At 38.6% G+C, this 22814-nt stretch overlaps 1 protein-coding gene across 1 annotated transcript in view; it reads right to left on the bottom strand.

Annotated features, from left to right (window-relative positions):
- Positions 1 to 349: 349 nt before the first annotated feature.
- cttnbp2nla (CTTNBP2 N-terminal like a) overlaps positions 350 to 22814 on the bottom strand; it is a 28765-nt gene continuing 6300 nt past the window's right edge. The window contains exons 3-7 of the mRNA XM_057847032.1: positions 9302 to 9529; positions 5725 to 5832; positions 5453 to 5641; positions 4962 to 5132; positions 350 to 4883 (exon numbers count right to left, since the gene is read on the bottom strand). Of these exons, the coding sequence (XP_057703015.1) occupies positions 4122 to 4883; positions 4962 to 5132; positions 5453 to 5641; positions 5725 to 5832; positions 9302 to 9529 (1458 nt within the window). The 3' untranslated portion in view covers positions 350 to 4121. The remainder of the gene's footprint in view (positions 4884 to 4961; positions 5133 to 5452; positions 5642 to 5724; positions 5833 to 9301; positions 9530 to 22814) is intronic.

Here is a 22814-nt window from a genome sequence, read left to right as displayed (position 1 = left end):
CAGACTACAGAAAAGGACGAGTTCTTTAAAATGTTTCAAAACCTAGTAAAATCTCTTAGTGAGCAAGTCCCCTTTGCTGAAATAATCCTTATGTACCTTTTTGTCCTGAATAACGAATAATCAATAACCAAAGATTCCATGATTAATTACGCAACGGCATCACTATAAAATACAGGAGTATGTATTGGGCAGTAGGTGCCTCTGTCTGCATCTTATTGTTGAGGGGTGCTGAAATTGAAAAAAGCAATTAAATTCAATACCGACACCTAGAGGACATTATGTAGACGTGCAACTATAATGCAAGAGAATTGATGCCAACAATAGAATGCTACAATAGATTACAAAAAATAATCCAAGTATCTCTCCAATTATTATTTCAATTGATAAAAATGAATTCCAAAAACACCCCATCATTGTTGTTTTATTTATTAAACCTTCCAGCATATACAGAGGAGGAATGTGTCACAGTTAGTGCACAATAGCAATTTTGCTAAAATCTATCAAGAATACATGTAATTGTACTGTGCTTGTGACTATAAAATGATCATAAGTAGATCATAAATCGATGCAACATTGAAGTAATATAAAACTATATTTTCATCATAAAGTATGTAAGGAATCTTTATGGAAAATAAATCAGCTGTACACATTTATATTAATAAAAGCAACAATTAGAGACTGCATATATGAAGACAAACAATAACATTGACATTACAGTAATCCCCCACATATTCATGGTTCACTATATAAATCCAGCTGTTTTTTTTTTCTCCTCCTGTTTAACCCAAGGGCATAGGTTTGGTCTCAACTTTGGTAGGGACGATATAACAGCATAACCTGTATGTAAACTCTTTACTCGGGATGGGACATTAATAAGACCAAACAGATTGGGTGAACGGGCATCGGGGCTACATTTCTCACGAATATGAACCTAATTAATTGATATGCTAAATCAGGGGTGTTCATTTCGTTGATTACGATCGACCAGTCGATCACAACGCTAGTGTGGGTAGCTCGCGGCATCCCATTTTTTTTTTTTCCCATGTACGTGGTTACGGTAATTATGATTATGTTTCGTGCATGTTGTGTTGCGTGAACAACATATGAGGTTATGCAGCACCCGCCTCTGTCTAAGCAGTTTCTTGCTTATGTTTTTCTGGTTCTATAGTTTCCAGCAGAGTTCACTACATTTCTCACACTTGAGTAAATGTTAACAGTAGGGGTGTCAAACGATTAAAATTTTTAATCAAGTTAATTACAGCTTAAAAATTAATTAATCGTAATTAATCGCAATTAATCGCAATTCAAACCATCAATAAAATATGCCATATTTTTCTGTAAATTATTGTTGGAATGGAAAGATAAGACAAGATGGATATATATATTCAACATACGGTACATAAGTACTGTGTTTGTTTATTATAACAATAAATCAACAAGATGGCATTACCATTATTAACATTCTGTCAAAGCGATCCATGGATAGAAAGACTTGTTGTTCTTAAAAGATAAATTTTAGTACAAGTTATAGAAATTTTATATTAAAATCCCTCTTCATGTTTTCGTTTTAATACAATTTGTAAAATTTTCAATCAAAAAATAATCTAGTAGCCTGCCATTGTTGATGTAAATAATTACTTACACAATGCTCATGGGTGCTGAAGCCTATAAAATCAGTCGCACCCAAGCGCCAGCAGAGGGCGGCAAAACTCCGAAAAACACAACAAGTACAGCTTTCACTGTGCTTTCATTTTAATCTGTTTGAGCAGGGCATTTGTGCCTTAATTGCGTCGAATATTTTAACGGGATTAATTAAAAAAATTAATTACCGCTCGTTAACGCGATAATTTTGACAGCCCTAGTTAACAGTAGAAAACACAGAGGGACATTTCTTTCCAAGCAGATTCCTACTCGAGTTTTGCAGGTTAGCGAATTCACACAGTTTAATGTTATGCTAACTCTGATGCAGGTCGGACTTCCAATAGCAAAATTTGTAGCGTGTTCCCAACCTTCACTAAATTGACATCTTTTTACATTTCTTACAGTGGCTGCTGCTGGTCGAAAAAAAAAAAATCCCTCCTCTTCAAGAGGGGGCGGAGGAGGTAGCATGTTGTCGACATGTATTTCTGTCAGGGTGTGCCCGCGTGTGTGTGTGTGTCGGGGGTTGGTCAAGTGATCAGCTAATCAAACGTGCGTTTGAGGGGGGGAAATGGACCCACGCATTCAGCAAGTGAAAAGGGGTAAATGTACTGTAAGTTTGAACGTAATGAAAATAATTCACTAAATAATGGTAGGGTCAATTCTATCCTTACAACATATGGGAAGAAAATCTAAATCAAATCTAAACTACGGCCCGCCTCCACATTTGGTCCGGCCCCCTGAACAATACCAGAGAGCATTTTGATTTTTTTTTTTTTTTTCCAATAGTGTTATTTCCTGGCTTTTTTCTGTGAAGAACCCAGAGAGGGTTATTTGGTTATTATCTTTTTAATTAATAGTGTTATTATATTATATTACCGTATTGGCCCGAATATAAGACTGTTTTTTGCATTGAAATAAGACTGAAAAAGAGGGGGTCGTCTTATATTTGCGGTCTAGACATTATACCCATTCACCACGCTAGATGGCGCCAGAAATCATAGAAGCGATGTTCTGTCATGACAGATCTCAGCTACTTTCCCCATTTACGACATTAGATGGCGCCAGATATCATTGAAGCGAGGTTCTGTCATGACAGATCTCAGCTACTCTTTTCAGTTTAACCAGTTTGCATGATTTTATTGCAATGTTTTCCCTTATTCAGATTTGTTTCCAGACTAGTTAGACTTCATTTTGATGGTTAATGCAGTTATTGCAATTTTGTTTTCACAATAGACTGGTTTATTTACATTTCAAAAACCAGAAGCCATTCATTTACGAATGTGATTGCACTTTAGTTTACATATTTAAATGTTCAGATATTAAGATTTGAATGTGGCTAAATAACATGCTTTTTCTCTCAAATATATTGTTATAATCATTTGTTTCAGATGTACTGTGTTTATTTTCTTTATAAAAATTAATTTGGTGTTCAAAAAGTCTTTTTTCAAACTAGAGTCTTGAAAAAGAGGGGGTGGTCTTATAATCAGGGCCGTCTTATATTAGGGCCAATACGGTATATTATTATTTTTATTTTATTTACTTTTGTTCTGTGAAAAATCCAGAAAGGGTTATTTGATTGTGGCTTTCTGAAAAACAACATTTTTTTACATTTAGGCACTCCTGCAATCGTCACACTTTTTCTGTTACAAACTAACTCCGGCACCTCATCAGAGAAGGGAAAAGTTATGTGGCCCTAACAGGAAAAAGTTTGGGGACCCCTGATCTAAATCATCTGTATAACTGAACTTATTACACAGGGTGATTCAAAAAGAATGTGCCGAAATCATTGCTGTATATTTAAAAAATAAATATTAAAACAAAAACAGATAATAACTAGCTGGACACAAGTATTGTATGTAACATGTAAGTTTATATTTTAAGTACTCAATGTCCACCACCAGCGGCACGGACAACATCAAGCTGATATGACTTTTAATTTGTTAAAATTACTTACTTGTTAAAAAGACTTAATTCTTATTAAATTATTAATATTAATTAATTCATAATTCAGTCTATTTGAATGATTTTAAAATGACTACATGCGTGATGATTTTGGCACATTTTTTTAAATCACCCTGTATAATGCATATAAGGTTGCTTAAAGGTTGACGCGGACAATTTGAGCATCCTGAAAAGTTGGTGGTGTTATGTCCCTACCGTCCTTATGCAAACCTACGCCCTTGGTTTAACCTACCGCCAACTATTCACACCTGCACTCTCAAATGCATTTAGATGCCACCAGATTCATATATACTCAGCAAAGTAGATTACTAAATTGGTTCAAGGATTAAGAAGTGAGGTGAGAAACTTCCTCCAGTGCTTGGCTAACAGTCATAAATTTTTTGGAAGGATAATTACTCACAACTAGGACCCCATAACTAGTGGAGGATTACAACATTGCTCTCTGACAAACCACATGAGTTGGTCCATATTTTTATACATCCATAATAAATACAAAATAGATATAACAGTGTTTAATGTTAATTAGACGAGAGCACTACATCCAGTTCTTTGACACCGTCTTGTGCTGATGTGAGGCCACAACTTCCAGAAAGAGAGCTATCGATTAAATGGCCGCCTGACCTTGGAACGGCGGCCGGCGAGGGTGGAGCTTGAGCCAGGCCGGGTTTCTTGGGTGGGATGGGCGGAGGGTTCCCCCGGTCAGCCCTTGGGACGTTGGGTGAGCGAACCCCTTGAGGCGGGGCTGCCGCCCGCCCTGCGACAGGAGACAATGGTGTTGCTAAGCACCGGTAGTCTGTCCCAAAGGGCGAGTGGTTTGGTGTGGAAAGTTTGGCCGTCTGCTGTGTGCTGGTGAAGCGGGACAAGACTTGAGTGACAGTGCTGCGGGCCATTAGCTTACTGGACTCGGCAGTAGGAGGAGGAGAAGTGCAGGGAGCCGGCTGGGTGGGCTCGGGCTCTGGAGGCGCCGCTTGGAACTTGTGGCGGGCAGCATGGAAGCGCTGGTTGATTCCAGCCTGGTAGGAAGACTTGCAACCTGAGGGACTGCTCGGATGTTTAGTTAAAATGGGGGAATTCGAAGACTGGTGCTCTGGAGATTTCTCATTCAGAGGTCCGCTCTTGGGACGCTCGTCGGCCTCTGTCGCAAAATGGTGCCCGTTGACAGCTTTGTCCTCGTGTTCTGGCTTCACTTCTAAAGGAACCTTTGTGGCCCACTGCTCACCTTCCTCGTGAACATCTTCCACCACAATGTCATCACTCAGCTTCCTTAGAAGCTCCTCCACCTTCAAGCATACATACCAGTTTTTAAAAAAAAAAATCCATTCCAGCAGTAACTGTAGTATAACATGAATGCAATCTACCTGCTGCTGCAGTCTCATACAGTGTGCCTCCTCCTTCTTGAGTCGTGAGCGGAGTTGCTCTCGCTCCGTGTCGAATTCGGCCAACTGCTCCTCTACCCTTGCCTCCATCCTCAACGCTCGCCTCCGCTCCTCCTCTAGCTCTTCCTTCAATGCCTGGCAGGCTTCCCTCTCCTGTCAAGGCCCAAAAAGACAGGCGTGAAATCGAGATACAGTAAGTTTGCCAAAGGTTGAATAATTCGTCAAAATTGAAGCTCGACACTGTTTAATGCCATTCTTAGTCGATGTGTACGGTCATACAAACATAAAATGGTGAAATACTAACAGTTAGCATTAATAGTTGTGGTTTTGAAACATTTCAGTAAATGGTAAAACATTAATTAAACCATACAATGAACAATTTATTTGTTCCATTCTTTCCAATGGGAAAGGGGATTTGTGACATGAGTGTTTTTGTATTTGAAGACCACTGAATATGTGGAAAGGATGCCCACCTTTTCCAGCTTGCGTCCAGCCTCGGCAAGGCGGTGGCCCTCTTCAAGCGCTCTGGCGCTGGCCCACTTACACTCTTTGGCTAACGCGCAGGAGAGCTGCTTGTGCTGTGCTCGTTCTTCCTCCAGCTGATCTGTTACGCGCCGCTGTTCTTTTTCCAAGCGCCGCACCTGGCCACGCTCAAAATCCAGCTAAGGGGAGAGAAAACGGCAGAAGATCCAATAGTAAGTTTTTAATTACTTAGGTGCTAAAAGTTAGGTTGGGGAACACTCACCTGCTGTTGTAAACGCTCCCGTTCCTTCTCTAGAATGTAAGTGACGTCATCGCCCTCGGCCGTGTCTTCGGCGTGCTTCCTCTTCTCCTCCTCCAGATCCATGATAACCTAAAAACACCATCTCACTTTTAGACGTTATGGTTGTTAAACATTGCCTATTCCTGAATTCAGGTTGAGTTCAGGACAGTTAAACTCTTAAGCCTCTCCAAAAGCTGACGTTGATGGCGCTAGACATCCAATCCATTTGAAGTGGGAGGGTGGCAGCGAATAAACGCAGTTCATATGCAGAACATACTGTATACCATTTGCAGCCACTATTGACAGTCATGGTTGCCCAACTTCCCATCATGCATTTGGGCAGAGCAGGAGACGTTCTTTTTCTTAACACGCCTAATTGAACACAACGCAGTCCATACTGTATACCATTTGCAGCCACCACTGACAGTCATGGTTGCCCAACTTCCCATCATGCATTTGGGTGGAACAGTTAAGTCGCTACAGTATCATTTAGTGAAAGCACAGCAAAAAATAATATTCCTATCTCTCAAAAAATTAATGTTCACAAAAAGAAAAGCGCTCCATGCAAAGAGAACTGGCATTCCCAATCAAAATAGCTATGCAAAATACACATGAAACTTACACAGACTTTGCCTTGGCTAGATCTCTAATTAATTTAAAACTCGCCACTGACACCTTCTGGTGTATTTCAATCACTACCTTACGAAGTTAAAGACACTGTGGAAGAACGGCAGGGAGCCCGATGTGATGTCACCGCTCGGCGATGTCAACAATAGCTATTAGTTTATTTTTTGATTGAAAATTTTACAAATTTTATTACAACGAAAACATTAAGAGGGGTTTAATATAAAAACTCTATAACTTGTACTCAAATTTATCTTTTAAGAACTACAAGTCTTTTTATCCGTGGATCCCTTTAACAGAAAAAATCTTAATAATGTTAATGCCATCTTGTGGAGTTATTGTTATAATAAACAAATACAGTACTTACGTACAGTATGTTGAATGTTTATGTCAGTCTTGTGTCTTATTTTCCATTCCAACAATAATTTACAGAAAACTATGGCATATTTTAGAGATGGTTTGAATTGCGATTCATTACGATGAATGAATTTTTAAGCTGTGATAAACTCGATTAAAAATATTCATTTGCTGCCACCCTCCCACTTCAAACGGATTGGACATCTACAAGTGATAAGCAGAAGGATGATTGAATGCCACATAATTGGGGCACACGTCTATCATCATCTTGGGTTGGGCGACAGCACTCCTTTTATATGGCAGCATGCGTTGCTAGCGGCAATCTTAGGTAGGGCGACCTCGATTGGAAATTATATCTCGAAGAGTACATATTACGCAGCATCGGCACATTATTTCTTAAGTAGTCCATAGCAGGGCTGTGCAGAGACCGATGGAGGGGCAGGTGCTCATAGATCAAAAAGGGCACATGAACAAGAATCGAATACACCTTACAACAACATAACTTCCGGTTTAACCAGATTTACAGTACTGTATAATTGGCTGTGACAGACTGACAGGCTGGGAAGGGGGCAATAGTGAATAGAAATCAACACTGTCATCAACACTTTCTGGTTGTGACTAAGTCTTTGCCTCTTTTTCCTTCAACCTCTAAATCAAAACTTCCCTCCTCAACTTGTTCATCTGAGAACAAACCACATCAGATGTTCACTAAGCCACCATCAGCACAGTTTTTTCAAAACTATAATTTAATTATTATCCATATTTGACAACTAGCACCTAATAATTAATAAAGCAATTACATAAAATGTTATGGAACAATAACATTGTAATTGTGTTTATAATTGTATTTTGTACCTTAATATCCTTGCAAACTGTGTTAGGGTTTCACCGATTGCAGATTCAGTCTTCCCAGCCTGGTGGAGGTCTACAATTTTGTCTCTGGTGTCCTTCGACAGCTCTTTGGTCTTGGCCGTAGTGGAGTTTTGAGTGCGACTTACTGAGGTTGTGGACAGGTGTCTTTTATACCGATAATGAGTTAAAGCAGGTGCCATTAAAACAGGTAACGAGTGGAGCCTCGTTAGACCTAGTTAGAAAAAGTTAGACCTCTTTGACAGCCAGAAATCTTGCTTGTTTGTATGTGACCAAATACTTATTTTCCACTCTAATTTTGAAATACATTATTTAAAAATCAAACAATGTGATTTTCTGGTTTTTTTTTCCACATTCCGTCTCTCATGGTTGAGGTTTACCCATGTTGACAATTAAAGGCCTCTCTAATCTTTTCAAGTAGGAGAACTTGCACAATTGGTGGTTGACTAAATACTTATCTGCCCCAGTGTCACTGATGAGGGATTTTTTTTTTTTATCCCTCAACCTCCTTTCCTTATAAGGCATGTCTACAAAATGAAATATAAATCTTAAAGAGAGAGAAGCCAGAACACTAAACAATGGTGACTAGCTGGAACAATACAAAAATATAAATTTGACCACAAAATACATTGAAATTGAATGACCAAATTATCACGTTAAGATTCATACAAACACCGTAATAACAGAAAATTAAATATAGGACGGAATGCAAATATTAAATTTAAATTAAAACGAGAACTTAAGGATGTGTACCTTTCTAGATAACGTTGTGAAGAGAACGGACAAATATAGCCATGGGGCGGGGGGTAATTATTAAAGTAGAAAACTATATAAAAAATAAAAAAAACTTAGATTTTATTAAATATTTTTGAAAAATCCCCAAAATAAACCAGGTGTAAGAATTTACACTATGGAATGTAGGGGCAAAGGGGCAGGTGCTCAAGCACCCTTCACCCAACCTCTGCACGTGCTTGGCCCTTAGTCATTTAGAGCTGTACCGATACAGATACTAGTATCAGTGCCACACTAATTAACTGTACGCATTGGAGTAGTAGGAGGTTTTGATGCTAAAAAACAAATTGGCGACTATTTTGGAGGCTGCAATTTTGCACCAGTACTAGATTGCCAAATGGAGAGCCATAAGCAAGGGAATGATTTGCTGACAAAAACTGCAAAGCCTGAGCTTTTACATGATAACTGAAATGAAATTAAGTGTATAGTGAATTTTTGGATAACCTTTAAACTGACTTTTTCCATTACATAGTTTTTCATTGCTAGCCATTTCAGGATAACATGTTCAGCAAATTTGGCAGTTGTCAACCAATTTGTTGCACATTATTGCCACTGACAGTTGTTATCCATCTATGCAAAATTAGGTAATCAAAACTACAGTACAGAAACAGTGTCCAATGAAAAACGTTTTTTTTTTTTTTTTTTTTTTTTAAATAAAAAAAACGCAACAACAAAAAGAAGTGTTATTCTCATGATTCCGATTAACAAAAAAAAGTGCTATTCTCATGTTTCTGTTTTTAAAAAACAAAACAAAACAAAAAAAACGTTAAAATGTTCTCGCTTCACACGTTCAGATTTACTACTGCACTGACATGCTTTGGCACTGAACAGAGGATACATATTCATCAAGGTTTGAAGAAGTCTCATTGCTGCCCGATTAAAAATGATGGTAATCTTGCTGTTCATCCAGACCCACCATTCTGTGCCGACTTTCCGCTGCCGCCAGCTGGGCCAGCATCTTCTCTTGCATCCTCCTGCAATGGCTGACCACCAGCTTGAGCACCACCAGTGGGTTGGAAGTGGCCGGGTGGTCTTTTCCTCGCTGGGTCCCCACGGCCTCACCGTCTCTCTGCAGAGCCAGGAACGGATCGCTGAGGTCGTAGCGGCCGTAGCGCTCCTGCACGAAGAACTCTTTGCGCTGAGCCTGATGATGACAGAGGGGAATATGATGTTGTAGTTGCCCTAGCTGTGGTTTGTTTTCCTCCGTCACAAAAGAGCAGTGCCAACATGTGGGAGACGCAACAGATGGGGAGGGCGGATGTTACTGGGACTAGAGCCAGAGCCAAGGTCTTAAATGGCAAATGGATTTACACTTGTATACTGCCTTTCCACCATCAAGGCACTCAAAGCATGTTGAGATTATATGCTCATTTACACACTAATGACGCAACATCAGGAGCAATCTGAGGTTCAGTATGTTGCTCAAGGACACTTGAGCGAGGTCACCAACCTCTGGTTTGGGGAACGACTACTCTACCAATGAGCCACACCACATTAAAGCAGGTGACGCAGCACAAAGCTGGTTCTCGACGTGAAAAGGAAGCGTGAGCCATCACCGTGGGGTTCAACAAAAAGAAGATCAAGAGATTAGAGAGAAGTCTATAGTCTTGGGATGACAAGTGCTCCCAATTATTGATGGGAAGGTTTTCAACTTTTGGGGGGAACATAGTGCCAACACGTATTGGCTAAGGGACAGGAAATGTAATTCCACACATCTACAGTTCTCATTTTTTCATATTTTTGGAACCTACTATGTTTCATTTTTCACTGAAATCTTGCCTATGCTCCATTTTTGTGCCCAAGCCAAAACAATAACAATATTTCTTTGGTGCTAGGAAAATAACTGAAGTTAGTCAAGCGTTTCAGTTGAGGAAAAAGTAGTTATTTACTAACCTCTTGCGAAATTTGTCAGCAATTACTTGCAGATTTACATGATTCGTCCTATCCATCCCTCAAATACCAGCAATTCACTTTATTTTATTAACTAACTCAGCCTGTGGCCATCATGACAAACATTACACTTTCTACAACATGTCAAACTGGAATGTTCATCCGAGACCATTCAAACAATCTCTCAGACTCTTCAAAGAGTAGAATTTAATGTCTGGGGATCAAATTGCAATCCTAAACAGGACAAGAAAATAGAGAAATACTGTATGCATAAAATTGTTTAGTGGATTTTTTTTTTTTTTTTTTTAACTTTTAGCAGTTTTTCGATGTTTCATTTTGAATGTCAACCTGTTCCAACCAAGGTAAAACGTTCAATACTTGATTCCCTTTTTCAAAAAGGCACACAAATAAGTCATATTGCAATGCAATTTTTGTTGTGTGTTATGTCGCAAAAGAAAAAGTGCCAGTGGGGGAAAAAAAAATAATGACAGGACTGGACAGGAACCTTGTGTTATCCTGATGTGAAGAAGTTTTACCTCTCTCACCCACGCAGCAGTCATGGCTTTGTTTTTCACCACTTCGTCAACATTCAGGGTTAGTACATTTTGTTTACTTTAATTAGTCAGTGAGCTCACTTTAAAAAAGGTGGGTGACTAAATTAGACATGATTTTCTGCAAACGCAGTGCAGAGCCCATTTTCGTTCCCGTTAGTGGGCTTATGTGTCACTTTAACGAAAAGCTTACAGCAGACTTTCCATTCTGGGTACTTGAATTGCACAAGGACACGCTTAGTCAGTCCCGGTGTTCATCATTGCTGTGGGTTTAAGAGGAAGAAAAAAAAATACTGCTTACTCTGTAGTTGAGGGACCATTAGAAAACAAAATAAAATCATTGATTCAAAATATAATCCTAAAATTTTAAAAATCATGACGTTAAGTCAACCTAACCCATCAAGTCTGTTAAATTAGAATTAGTTGGCAAAGATGTATCACTTTGGATTTGAGATCAGTGTAGCTTTTGAGTAATAGATGAAAACCTAATGAATCTAATTAAATGAAATGCCAACAAAAGAGTTGCACAAGTTTGGCTAACGTGAAAACAAAACCCCCCACACACCCCCAACAGTTTGCTCTCGATTATTTTCAGGATTTTTTAACTTTGATCTCTGTTGTTGTTTTTTTTTTTTTTTTTATCTGGTTATTTTAATACCATGGTGTCTACCATTCTAATATTAGCAAAAAGCTAGCAGGGGCTCAAAAAATAAAATGAATGTTTTATTTAAGTGATCAATATATGTCATTTTCATTACAATGTGTTTTTAATAGGGCTGGACATCGTTTGAAATTGAATGATTCCGGATCCGTGTTTTGAGTCCGGTTCCGAACGATTCTCGATTCCGATTCTTTTAAAAGGCAGGGTCAAAAAATCTAGAGTTTAAAAATGTATTTGTTTGCATTAACGTCTTAACTTCTCGATTTTAAAATAAATTATATGAATTTAAAATGTATATAATTATTTATATGAATATAAGATGTATTATTATTATTTATTATTAATACAATTAATGTGACATTTATGAATAGTATGAACTTCTCACAGGATTATTTTTAACTTGTACATAAATATCAGTCTTTGAACTCGAATGTGATGAAGTTTCTTTCCCCAGGAGTGCACTTTCACAAAGATGTTTGGTTTTCAAAAGCTCACGGAGAAAACATGTACTTATATTCTTTTGCCATACATGTACAGTGCCTTGCAAAAGTATTCGGCCCCCTTGAACCTTGCAACCTTTCGCCACATTTCAGGTTTCAAACATGAAGATATAAAATTTTAATTTTTTGTCAAGAATCAACAACAAGTGGGACACAATCGTGAAGTGGAACAAAATTTATTTGATAATTTAAACTTTTTTAACAAATAAAAAACTGAAAAGTGGGGCGTGCAATATTATTCGGCCCCCTTGCGTTAATACTTTGTAGTGCCACCTTTTGCTCCAATTACAGCTGCAAGTCGCTTGGGGTATGTTTCTATCAGTTTTGCACATCGAGAGACTGACATTCTTGCCCATTCTTCCTTGCAAAACAGCTCGAGCTCAGTGAGGTTGGATGGAGAGTGTTTGTGAACAGCAGTCTTCAGCTCTTTCCACAGATTCTCGATTGGATTCAGGTCTGGACTTTGACTTGGCCATTCTAACACCTGGATACGTTTATTTTTGAACCATTCCATTGTAGATTTGGCTTTATGTTTTGGATCATTGTCCTGTTGGAAGATAAATCTCCGTCCCAGTCTCAGGTCTTGTGCAGATACCAACAGGTTTTCTTACAGAATGTTCCTGTATTTGGCTGCATCCATCTTCCCGTCAATTTTAACCATCTTCCCTGTCCCTGCTGAAGAAAAGCAGGCCCAAACCATGATGCTGCCACCACCATGTTTGACAGTGGGGATGGTGTGTTCAGGGTGATGAGCTGTGTTGCTTTTACGCCAAACATATCGTTTTGCATTGTGGCCAAAAAGTTCAATTTTGGTTTCATCTGACCAGAGCACCTTCTTCCACATGTTTGGTGTGTCTCCCAGGTGGCTTGTGGCAAACTTTAAACGAGACTTTTTATGGATATCTTTGAGAAATGGCTTTCTTCTTGCCACTCTTCCATAAAGGCCAGATTTGTGCAGTGTACGACTGATTGTTGTCCTATGGACAGACTCTCCCACCTCAGCTGTAGATCTCTGCAGTTCATCCAGAGTGATCATGGGCCTCTTGGCTGCATCTCTGATCAGTTTTCTCTTTGTTTGAGAAGAAAGTTTGGAAGGACGGCCGGGTCTTGGTAGATTTGCAGTGGTCTGATGCTCCTTCCATTTCAATATAATGGCTTGCACAGTGCTCCTTGAGACGTTTAAAGCTTGGGAAATCTTTTTGTATCCAAATCCGGCTTTAAACTTCTCCACAACAGTATCTCGGACCTGCCTGGTGTGTTCCTTGGTTTTCATAATGCTCTCTGCACTTTAAACAGAACCCTGAGACTATCACAGAGCAGGTGCATTTATACGGAGACTTGATTACACACATTTGGATTCTATTTATCATCATCGGTCATTTAGGACAACATTGGATCATTCAGAGATCCTCACTGAACTTCTGGAGTGAGTTTGCTGCACTGAGAGTAAAGGGGCCGAATAATATTGCACGCCCCACTTTTCAGTTTTTTATTTGTTAAAAAAGTTTAAATTATCCAATAAATGTTGTTCCACTTCACGATTGTGTCCCACTTGTTGTTGATTCTTGACAAAAAAAATTAAATTTCATATCTTTATGTTTGAAGCCTAAAATGTGGCGAAAGGTTGCAAGATTTAAGGGGGCCGAATACTTTTGCAAGGCACTGTACATGTATACTGGGAGCTACAACGAAGCATTAGTATAAATTCTTCTATTGATTATAATTTGATGTAGATGAGGCAAAATAATAAGGTTTCCTCATTTGTAAAATCGATTCTGTTGTGTTTACAGACACATGCAATGTTTATTTTGTAACAATACCAGTTAGGCCACTGAGTGGCGCTGTAGGAGTGTGTACGTATAATGCGGAGAAGAAGAGATAAAAGCGTCTGGCTAGGATGCTTTGTGATGTGATGCTGTTTTAACTCCTACGAGTTCATTAAAAAAGTAATCAAATGCTTCATACGGCTGCTTCTTTCTAAATAAGCAACACAACAGATTCCAAAACAACAATCCTTTTAATACTGCTGATCTTAACGGAGGCGTCTACTGCTTTAAGATGGCGGCTGTTTACTAACGCCAGCGAGTCTGTCATTTCGCATCTAGTTCTCTTTATAAGTTCTAACGCCGCTGAGTCTCATTTTGCATCTAGTTCTATTTACATGTGATATCGACCATGGCCCGACATAATAATACGATTTATTCTCATACTCTTCCATCCATCCATCATCTACTGCTTAATCCGGGGTTGAGTCACTGGGACAGCAGAAGACAGACGTATTGTTTTACTTACCTGGGTCTGATGGTGCAGCATGTCAACTATGTAGCACTCAGCTAGCTTTGCACTTGGCACTTAGGCTATATTCCATGAAGCCGGTTGTGCAGCCACCTTTGCATGATATTGTTGTGTTGCAAATGTTGCACTGAGCGGACTGGTCATTTTTTTTTTTTTTTTTTTTGTAAAGATAAGCCAAACTTTTGAGCGCTGCCGCACCGTGTCCATGGTTGTAATCAAATTGCAATGCACAAACACGTGGTTCTTGTGGCTTCTTCTTTGTGCTTTTTGGTAGCATTTTTTCCCGCTCGGCAGTCAGGGCATCAAAACATGGAATTCAAATTTCAAAATTTGAACAGTCCTGGTAGAACCGGAGTGGTAGAACCGGGTCCCATCGATGCTCATCGATGCTGGATGCCCAACCCTAGTTTTTAACTTTACAGTCGACCTCGCCTAGAGTGTAATAAACTACTTAAAGCAGACATGTCCAAAGTCCGGCCCGGGGGCCAAATGCGGCCCATGGTCAAATTTCACCCGGCCCCCAGCCTCTGTCATAAAATCAATAACGTCTGGCCCGCACACAGACTTAATAAATTGGTCAGCAGTACTGCTACCAGCATATGAAATAGTGTACACACTAAATGCTGCTCCTCGTTTACCCACTAAAAGGCAGCAGCACTCTAAGCAACATTCCCCTGTGTGACCTTTTACTTCCAATTTTCTAAAATGGTGTCAATCAACAAAAAAAAGAAAGTTGACTGCGACGGCCGACGCTTCAAGGATAGGTGGAAATTGAACTATTTCTTCACTAAAATACGCAACGTCTGTGTCTGCCTCATTTGCAAAGAGACAGTCGCTGATTTTTTAAAGAGTTCAATGTGAGGCGATATTACCAAACAAGACACGCTGACATGTACGACAAGATTACAAGGAAGATGCGTAGCGAGAAATTGAAGCAACTTGAAGCTAGTTTAATTTTTCAGCAGCAGTATTTTGGAAGAGCGAAAGAGTCAAAAGAGAACGCCACAAAGGATGGTTGCGAGATTGTTGAAATTATTAATTAAAAAAAATAATAAAGCAAATGTGACACACATAATGGATTGCTAAAATTTGCTTCAATATATTGTTCTACGTAAAGGATGTCAGTCAAGGTTGGCCCCCCACATTTTTACCACACCAAATCTGGCCCCCTTTGCAAAAAGTTTGGACACCCCTGACTTGAAGCATGAACATTAGACACATTTTACTAAAATTACTCAAACAAGTCAGTTTGCATATGCATACAGTCGATTAAATCTGACAAGACTGATCAATGACATAGTTCTAAATTTATTTTTCGATGTTCAATCCTGATCTTAAAATGGCACAGCCATAGTATTAACTAAAATGTATGCAGTTTATGGACTAAATGCCGAAAAACTGAAAGCCACCGACATTGGACTCGATCCACGTGGCAAGTTCAGTAGTAGTTCCATAACTGTGGATTAGTGCTGAAATGATTATTCGATTAACTCGAGTATTCGATTAGAAAAAAATATTCTAATTAAATTTTGCTGCTTCGAGTATTCGTTTAATTAAAGTGGTGTTGTAATGGTTTGTTTTGAAAGTGTTTGCATTTTGTTTTATTGATTTGGGTGGATACACTACCCTGTAGTCTGCCTCATTTCACATGGCTGAATCAAGCTGCTCCCTGTTAAGACCAACATAAGCTAGGTTTTTGTTTGAGCTAATGTTTTTTTAATGCATTTGTAATTTAAAGGTATATTTAGCCGTTTTTTTTTTAGGGAATACAGTGTGTGTTTGAACTATTCATGAAGAGCATTGTTAAAAAAAAAAAAAAAAAAAAAAAAAAAAAACCCCTTGGCATTTTATAGCATTTAAGCTAGCGGACTTTTGCTATACAAGTTAGCCAATTGTTCTTTTGTTGTACATACAGTATATCCTCATTTATTTATTTTTTTTATACCGTTTGAGGCTCAGGTCAGGTATTTGTTATGTTCCTTATCCGATTAATTGATTATTCGAACTAGCTAGTTCATCGATTAATCGACTACTATAATAATCGATAGCTTCAGTCCTACTGTGGATACAGTCGTACCTCTTCATACGACTTTAATTCGTGCCAGGACCTGGTTTGTAAGTCAAAATGGTCGAATGTCGAGCGGGACTTTCCTATAAGAATACATTATAATCCAATTAATTTGTTCCACAGCCCAAAAACCTAAGCTAAATCCTTAATACTGCATGTAGAATTAAAAATAGTAATTACACATAGCGGAACAAACAAATTATAAATACAAATCGGAATATTAATAATAAATAGCAATTAAAGTGTTTTTATTATCACCTTAACTTATAGAGACTGGTGAATGGAGATCTGTGGAGACGTCGGGTGGAGGTAGAGGATGACTGTCGAGATTGTAGACATATTCTGGCCGTATTGTCGAGCCAGTTCGCTGACGTGCACACTACGCTCATATTTTTCAACCATTTCCTTCTTAATTTCAATGGTAAGCGTCACCCTTTTCCTTTTTTCACCATGTGCACTAACCTTCTTGGGACCCATGTTGATTTCGCTCACAAGAAAATCCACCGTGCGTCCCTTGTGCGGGAAAACAATGAAATTGTGACGCTGTCGTATATAGCTGTATTACTAGCATGTCATCATACAATATGTCGAGACAAATGATGAGTCAAATTTTAAGTTGACTGTCGAAAGGATCGTATGTCGATGCAGTCGTAAGTCGAGGTACCATTGTATGTTATTTATTTTATTGTTTTATAGTTTGAAATGTCTCAAACAAAATTTGCCTCAGTCTCTATTTGAAATTATTCTTTTTTCGTTTCATCTTTTTTTATAATATGTGGAACTCTGATTTGAAAACTGCTAGTGGTTAAAGAGTTAAAAATAACCACAACTTATTTTGATATAGTCACTTCAGCTTTGATTGTACATCTATGCTGTTTTGGCTCAAGTTTAATGGACAGCTTTGTCATAATCAATCACTGGATCACCCGTAACAATAATTGCCATCTGAAATTTCACATGCCCGTTTGGGATTCAACATGGATGATTGCGATATTCCATCCAAGTGGCCACTGTAGATCTGTGGGCTAAAGCACAAGTGCTGCCAGGACAAAAAAGAAACAAAAAGCTTTGAAACGCGAACAGCTGCAGGAGTGACTCATGAAAAGGGGAAAGAAAATGCAGTGTTATTTTTGTAATTTTATGGATTGCTGAGCAAAATTAAATATTAAAGTGGGAGATTTTTATTACATTAACTTCCATACTTTTAGTTCATCCTGGATCTTTTTCACGTAAACATCTTAAAAAAATATTTCTTTCTTGATTTCTCACATGACCACTTTGGCTTTGAGCAGCAGTACATTTTGACTGTGTGTGTTTGCCTGAAGTAATTTGGGCTGATGTTCTTCTGATAATCATCCACGTGAGCACAAAGAGCAACAGAGATTCCTTAATGGCATTTAGGCAGGAAAAAACACGGGACATGTGTGTTCTGCTTTTCTTGTTTCTGTTTTTTTTTCCCAATCTTTGTACAAATATGAATTTGGCAGGTGGGGTATAAATAACTAAGAGCACATTCCAAATACAGTCCTAAAATCAATAATGCTTCTTAGAGAAAACAAAAAAAATAATGAAATGTTTGATGAAAATGATTATTGCGTGCCAACCAATGTTAACCTTGATTAACACTACATTTGGAATCTAGTGACCTGTAAAGTAATTGAAAATAATTAAAAACATTTTTTTTTAAAAACGACATCCTTACTTTGTAAGTTGATTTTTCAGCTTGCATGTCACATAACATAAATCTTTTTATGTAACAGAAAAGGAGACAGGTGTGAAACAGACAGCTCGGGGGCTTGATCTGGCTAACTAGTTTGTGGCCCCAAATGTAAATAATGTGCATTGATTTTGTTTGTCACACATACAAAATTACGTATCTATAATTTTAACAAATAACATTTAATAATGACTTAATTTTTTTTTGTATTGAACCCCCCCCCCAAAAATCACTTTACCAGTTCTTCTCTTTACAAAAAATACAAATAAATAAAAACTGTAAATTGAAATACAGAAAAAAAAAAGGAGAATAATTGTTATGAAATATATATATATATATATATATACATACACGTATATATATATTTGGTGCCCCCTTCCCATGTATTAGGAGCAAAAAAATAAATAAAACGGGAAATAAATTGCTTTTAAGAAGCTTGAAAATGAAGATTTGGAGAATTTTGAGGTCAACTATTTCCCTAAACAATTCATCAATAGGGTACCACACTAATGCTATTTTTAGACCGTGACTTCACCATCGTAAACCGGAAGTGGGTCAACATAAAAACGCCCTTGCATACAACCCGTGTTAGTACTGCTTGTTTTCTGACGGTAATCTTACAAAAAGAGAACATGCCGAGTAACCACTGCTGCTATGGAACTTGTAGAAACAACTCTAAACATTACCACTTATGAAGGATGCTTTCTTCATACGTTTCCGGAAGCCAACAAAAAGAGGAAAAAAATGTGAGAAATGGATCAACTTGTGCGGACGTCCAAAAGACCAGTTTAACGCCAGCAAGGTGAAGCCATTCACCTCTATATGTAGTAAACATTTTGTTGGGGGTCATGGTCCTACAGAGGACAAAGAAGTAAGCCATTTTGATATTTTTACTTATTTTTTTAGCGTTGCGTTTTGCCGTGCTACTTAAGTCTGACAATGAATGACCTGAAAGAAATTAAATGGTATCTGACTGCTACTGTCGTTACCTTTTTTGTTGTAAAAAACAACTTTAGTCAGGGAGAAGTGTAAATGAATTATAGAATTAATATTTGTATTAATGAAAAACTTCAAAGTAACATCAATAATCGATTTATAATCGAATCGGAGCCTCTGAATCACAGTGTTGGGCACGTTACTTTAAAAAAGTAATTAGTTACATTACTCACTACTTCTTCCAAAAAGTAACTGAGTTAGTAACTGAATTACTCTATAGTAAAAGTAACTAGTTACCAGGGAAAGTAACTATTTCCGTTACTTTAAAAAGAACTTGTTGTATGTCAAAGAATTTGAAATTTTCTGAGCAGTATTCGAGTCAGTGGAATAGAGAAGAACAGACAGGTAGTTAACTTGTTAGGTGCTTCAGCAGATTTAAATTGCTTACCACAGATGTCGACAAAAGCTTTGCCCCGGGACATAAATTACACATTACATGCAGGTTCTTTCCTTTAATTTAGACAAACTTGAAATAGTGTCTATATCTCCACCTCTTAAAGGACAATTTTTCTACTGAATGCTCTGCCATCCCGACCCTGTGCATCTGTTTTGCGTGTGTGTGTTTGCCGCACCCGCTGTTCCGATTTGCTTGTGAAATCACCGGCTCTGATTGGCTTATCACGACACATGACTCTAACCCTCAGCCAATCACAATCACTTCCATCGCATCTCTCGAGGGGCATTCAGGTAGGCTCGTTTCCCGACAATTCACGTCACCTTCAAAGCATCTGCCATCCTCAAGATGGAAGCAGAATTATTGCTGGCTGACAGTGGGAGATGGGAACGTGGCTAGCATCAGGTGTAGCAAACACAGAAACGTTACCAAACTTTGGAAAGCATTGTCTAATTGAATGAGCAGGGACAAACAGCTTGGAGTCAGAAGTACGTGCGCTGTTCTCGAACCTGAACGCACCCCAGGTCTTGGATGACAAATCAACAGGACAGAGAGTCGACTTGACACGGCTGGTAGTTTCTTCAATTTATTCAGAGTAAGTAACGCACCGCTTTTGACCGTCAGTAACGGTAACGGCATTGTAACGGCGGAAAAAGTAATTAGTTAGATTACCCCGTTACTGAAAAAATAACGCCGTTACGTAACGGCGTTATATATAACAGCGTTACTCCCAACACTGCTGAATCATAATCGAATCGTTAGGTGCCAAAAGATTCCCACCTCTACTATTTACATGCATTTAGCATTAGGGACAAACGTGAGCTTGACCCGCCTAGCAACAGTTGCTAACGTCATGAATATAAATGAGTAAAAGTGACGTGTTGCGTGCGGTTCGCCATTGAACATCGTTTAGTGCTGTGAATGGTAATCAAATGAGTTGAATATTTATATCAGTTGGCCGACATAATTGCTTTTTAAAAGAAACCATACGATGTAGCCCTTGACAAATATTTAGTTTGATGCCCCAACATTAAGACTTAAAAAAACAAAAAGTTTTAAAAAAATTTAAAAAATAAAATTTGAAAGTGAAAGACGAAGGCAGTCTCAGCCTGATGCCAGCGATGTTAAAAAAGGAAAAAAAACCTTCTGGCATTAGCATTGGTTATAAACTGGTGCTCATGACAAGCCCCAGGCCAAGTGGTGACTACTTTTCCTTATGAAAGCATTTATCGGAAGAGATTAGACACTCCATAGAGTTAACAGTGGCACATTGATGCCAGCCCAGTGCTGAATGTGTTAACAGTTTGGCTGCTGTTTATTTGCTCGCTCGGAGTCATCGGACACCCGCCGCGCTGGAGCTCTTCTTGCCTTAGATGGCCATGTCCCGTGAGAGAGGCAGGAATGCAGTCTGGCGGTCTAGACATAATACGGGACACTTTTTCTCAAGAGGCCTTTGGAGCGCTTAAAACACTTTCGCAGAGCACGGGGGATTAGAATAAACGTTTCCGCAGAGGTGTGGGCACTATTTTGCGGAATTTCCATTACTCTCTCTTCTCTTGTTCTCCTTTTTATTAGGTAGACAGATCAGTAAATACAAAAGCGTGTGAGCTAAAGCACAGCAAAGGACTGTGGGAAATAACCCCAGAATCCTTTAATTGAAACACAGCATTAATCCTACTGAAGTAAGACACGGCGAGGTCGGGGCGGGCTATGCGTCAAACATGAGAGCCTTTGTTGCACTTGGCCGAGCAGAGTTTCACCAGTGAAGCTTGTAAGCAGGCGGATTTATGCAGTTATGAGACAACATCCCAAAGGATGCACACACAGAAAGGCAGGCAGGTTTGATTGGACGAGCATCTCGTTGTGACTCAAAGGGAAAAACAGGAAGTGGGGGCAGTTTTATATGGCTACTTAGCCTAATTGTCTTGGCTGAAGCTGAGAATAAACCGGACGCGTGAGTTCAAATGTATTTAAATAGCCATTGCAGTTCTTTAACTGTTAATAAGCACTTAATTGAGCGCCTTGAAAGGTGGAAAAGCGCTATATAAGTATAACACCATTTACCATTTAATTAAGTCATTGGCTGGCATTGATGGCGCTAGATGTTCAATCCATTTTGACTGGGAGAGACTGACAGCGAATGATCGCACTTATACCAAATGTTAATATTGTAGCCTACATAACCCAAAATGTCCATAAATGTGGATGCCAGGTCTTTGAGGTTAAGTTTTTTTTTTAAAAGGACCAAAAATGTTCACTTAGCTTATAAAGTGTTAAAATGATCCTGTTAAAAGCACACAGATTCAACATAAACTGAAATTAAGTATGGAGCACTGGGCATAGACTTCATAATGATATTGACGGGACAGATTCCCCAGACACTGCGCCTTAAAGTAGCGGGCCGCCCCACACTCCGCTTCAGTCGGTCGAAATCGGTCGCAATTATTCTCAAACACACGCAGCGATCCAGCGCCGGCTTTAGGTTGAAAAAGTAAGAAAGCTGTACTGCATACACACAGGAAGGATTGTCTCAGGAGTGATTTGTTGGAGGATTCAAGGTAATTATTATGTTTTTCCTACCATGCATGCATTTTGAAATGTGGGAAAAAAAAAAAAATCAATGGGCGAAAGTAACCGCTACGGCATTGGTGTCAAAATTCGCAATATTTACCTAAAATATATGCTAACTGCCCGGTTTATTGCTTTTAACCAAGAATCGAGACTGTTAAACGTCCCTATTTATAAAGAATTCAGGGATTTAAGCATTTATTCACAAGAATTTTCAACGTAAAAAGCTCTTTGTGGTGATAAGGCGGCACAACAGTTGCTTAAAGACTAGCAGCACATTCTACATATTTACGTAAAATAAATGATAACTGCCCGGTTTATTGCTTTTAGCCAAGAATCGAGACTGTTTTAAGAATTAAAGAATTTTCAACGTAAAAAGCTCTTTGTTTGTGTTTCCACTCAGTCAGCTTTAAAGGAGATAGGCCGATTAATAGGGGGCCCTTGCGCCCCGTGTCCCGTCAATATATTATCAAGTCTATCCACTGGGGTAGTCAAGTCACTGTTCAATGCATGTAGGGCTGCAGCTATCGAATATTTTAGTAGTCGATTAATCGGTGGACTAGTTAGTTCGAATAATCGAGTAATCGGATAAGGAACATGAAAAATTAAAATACCTGAGCTAAGCCTCAAACAGTATAAATTTATTTTGAAATATGAAATCGAAAAACAAAAGAACAATTGGCTAACTTACATTGAAAACGACAGCTAGCTTAAATGCTACAAAATGCTAAAGTTCTTTTTTACAATGTTCTAAACAAATGGTTCAGACACATATTCCCACAAAAAACG

This window comes from Corythoichthys intestinalis, chromosome 9, assembly GCF_030265065.1.
Source record: "Corythoichthys intestinalis isolate RoL2023-P3 chromosome 9, ASM3026506v1, whole genome shotgun sequence".
Lineage (NCBI taxonomy): Eukaryota > Metazoa > Chordata > Actinopteri > Syngnathiformes > Syngnathidae > Corythoichthys > Corythoichthys intestinalis.
Note: the sequence above shows the minus strand (reverse complement) of the source record. Positions and strands in the feature narration are given on the sequence as shown.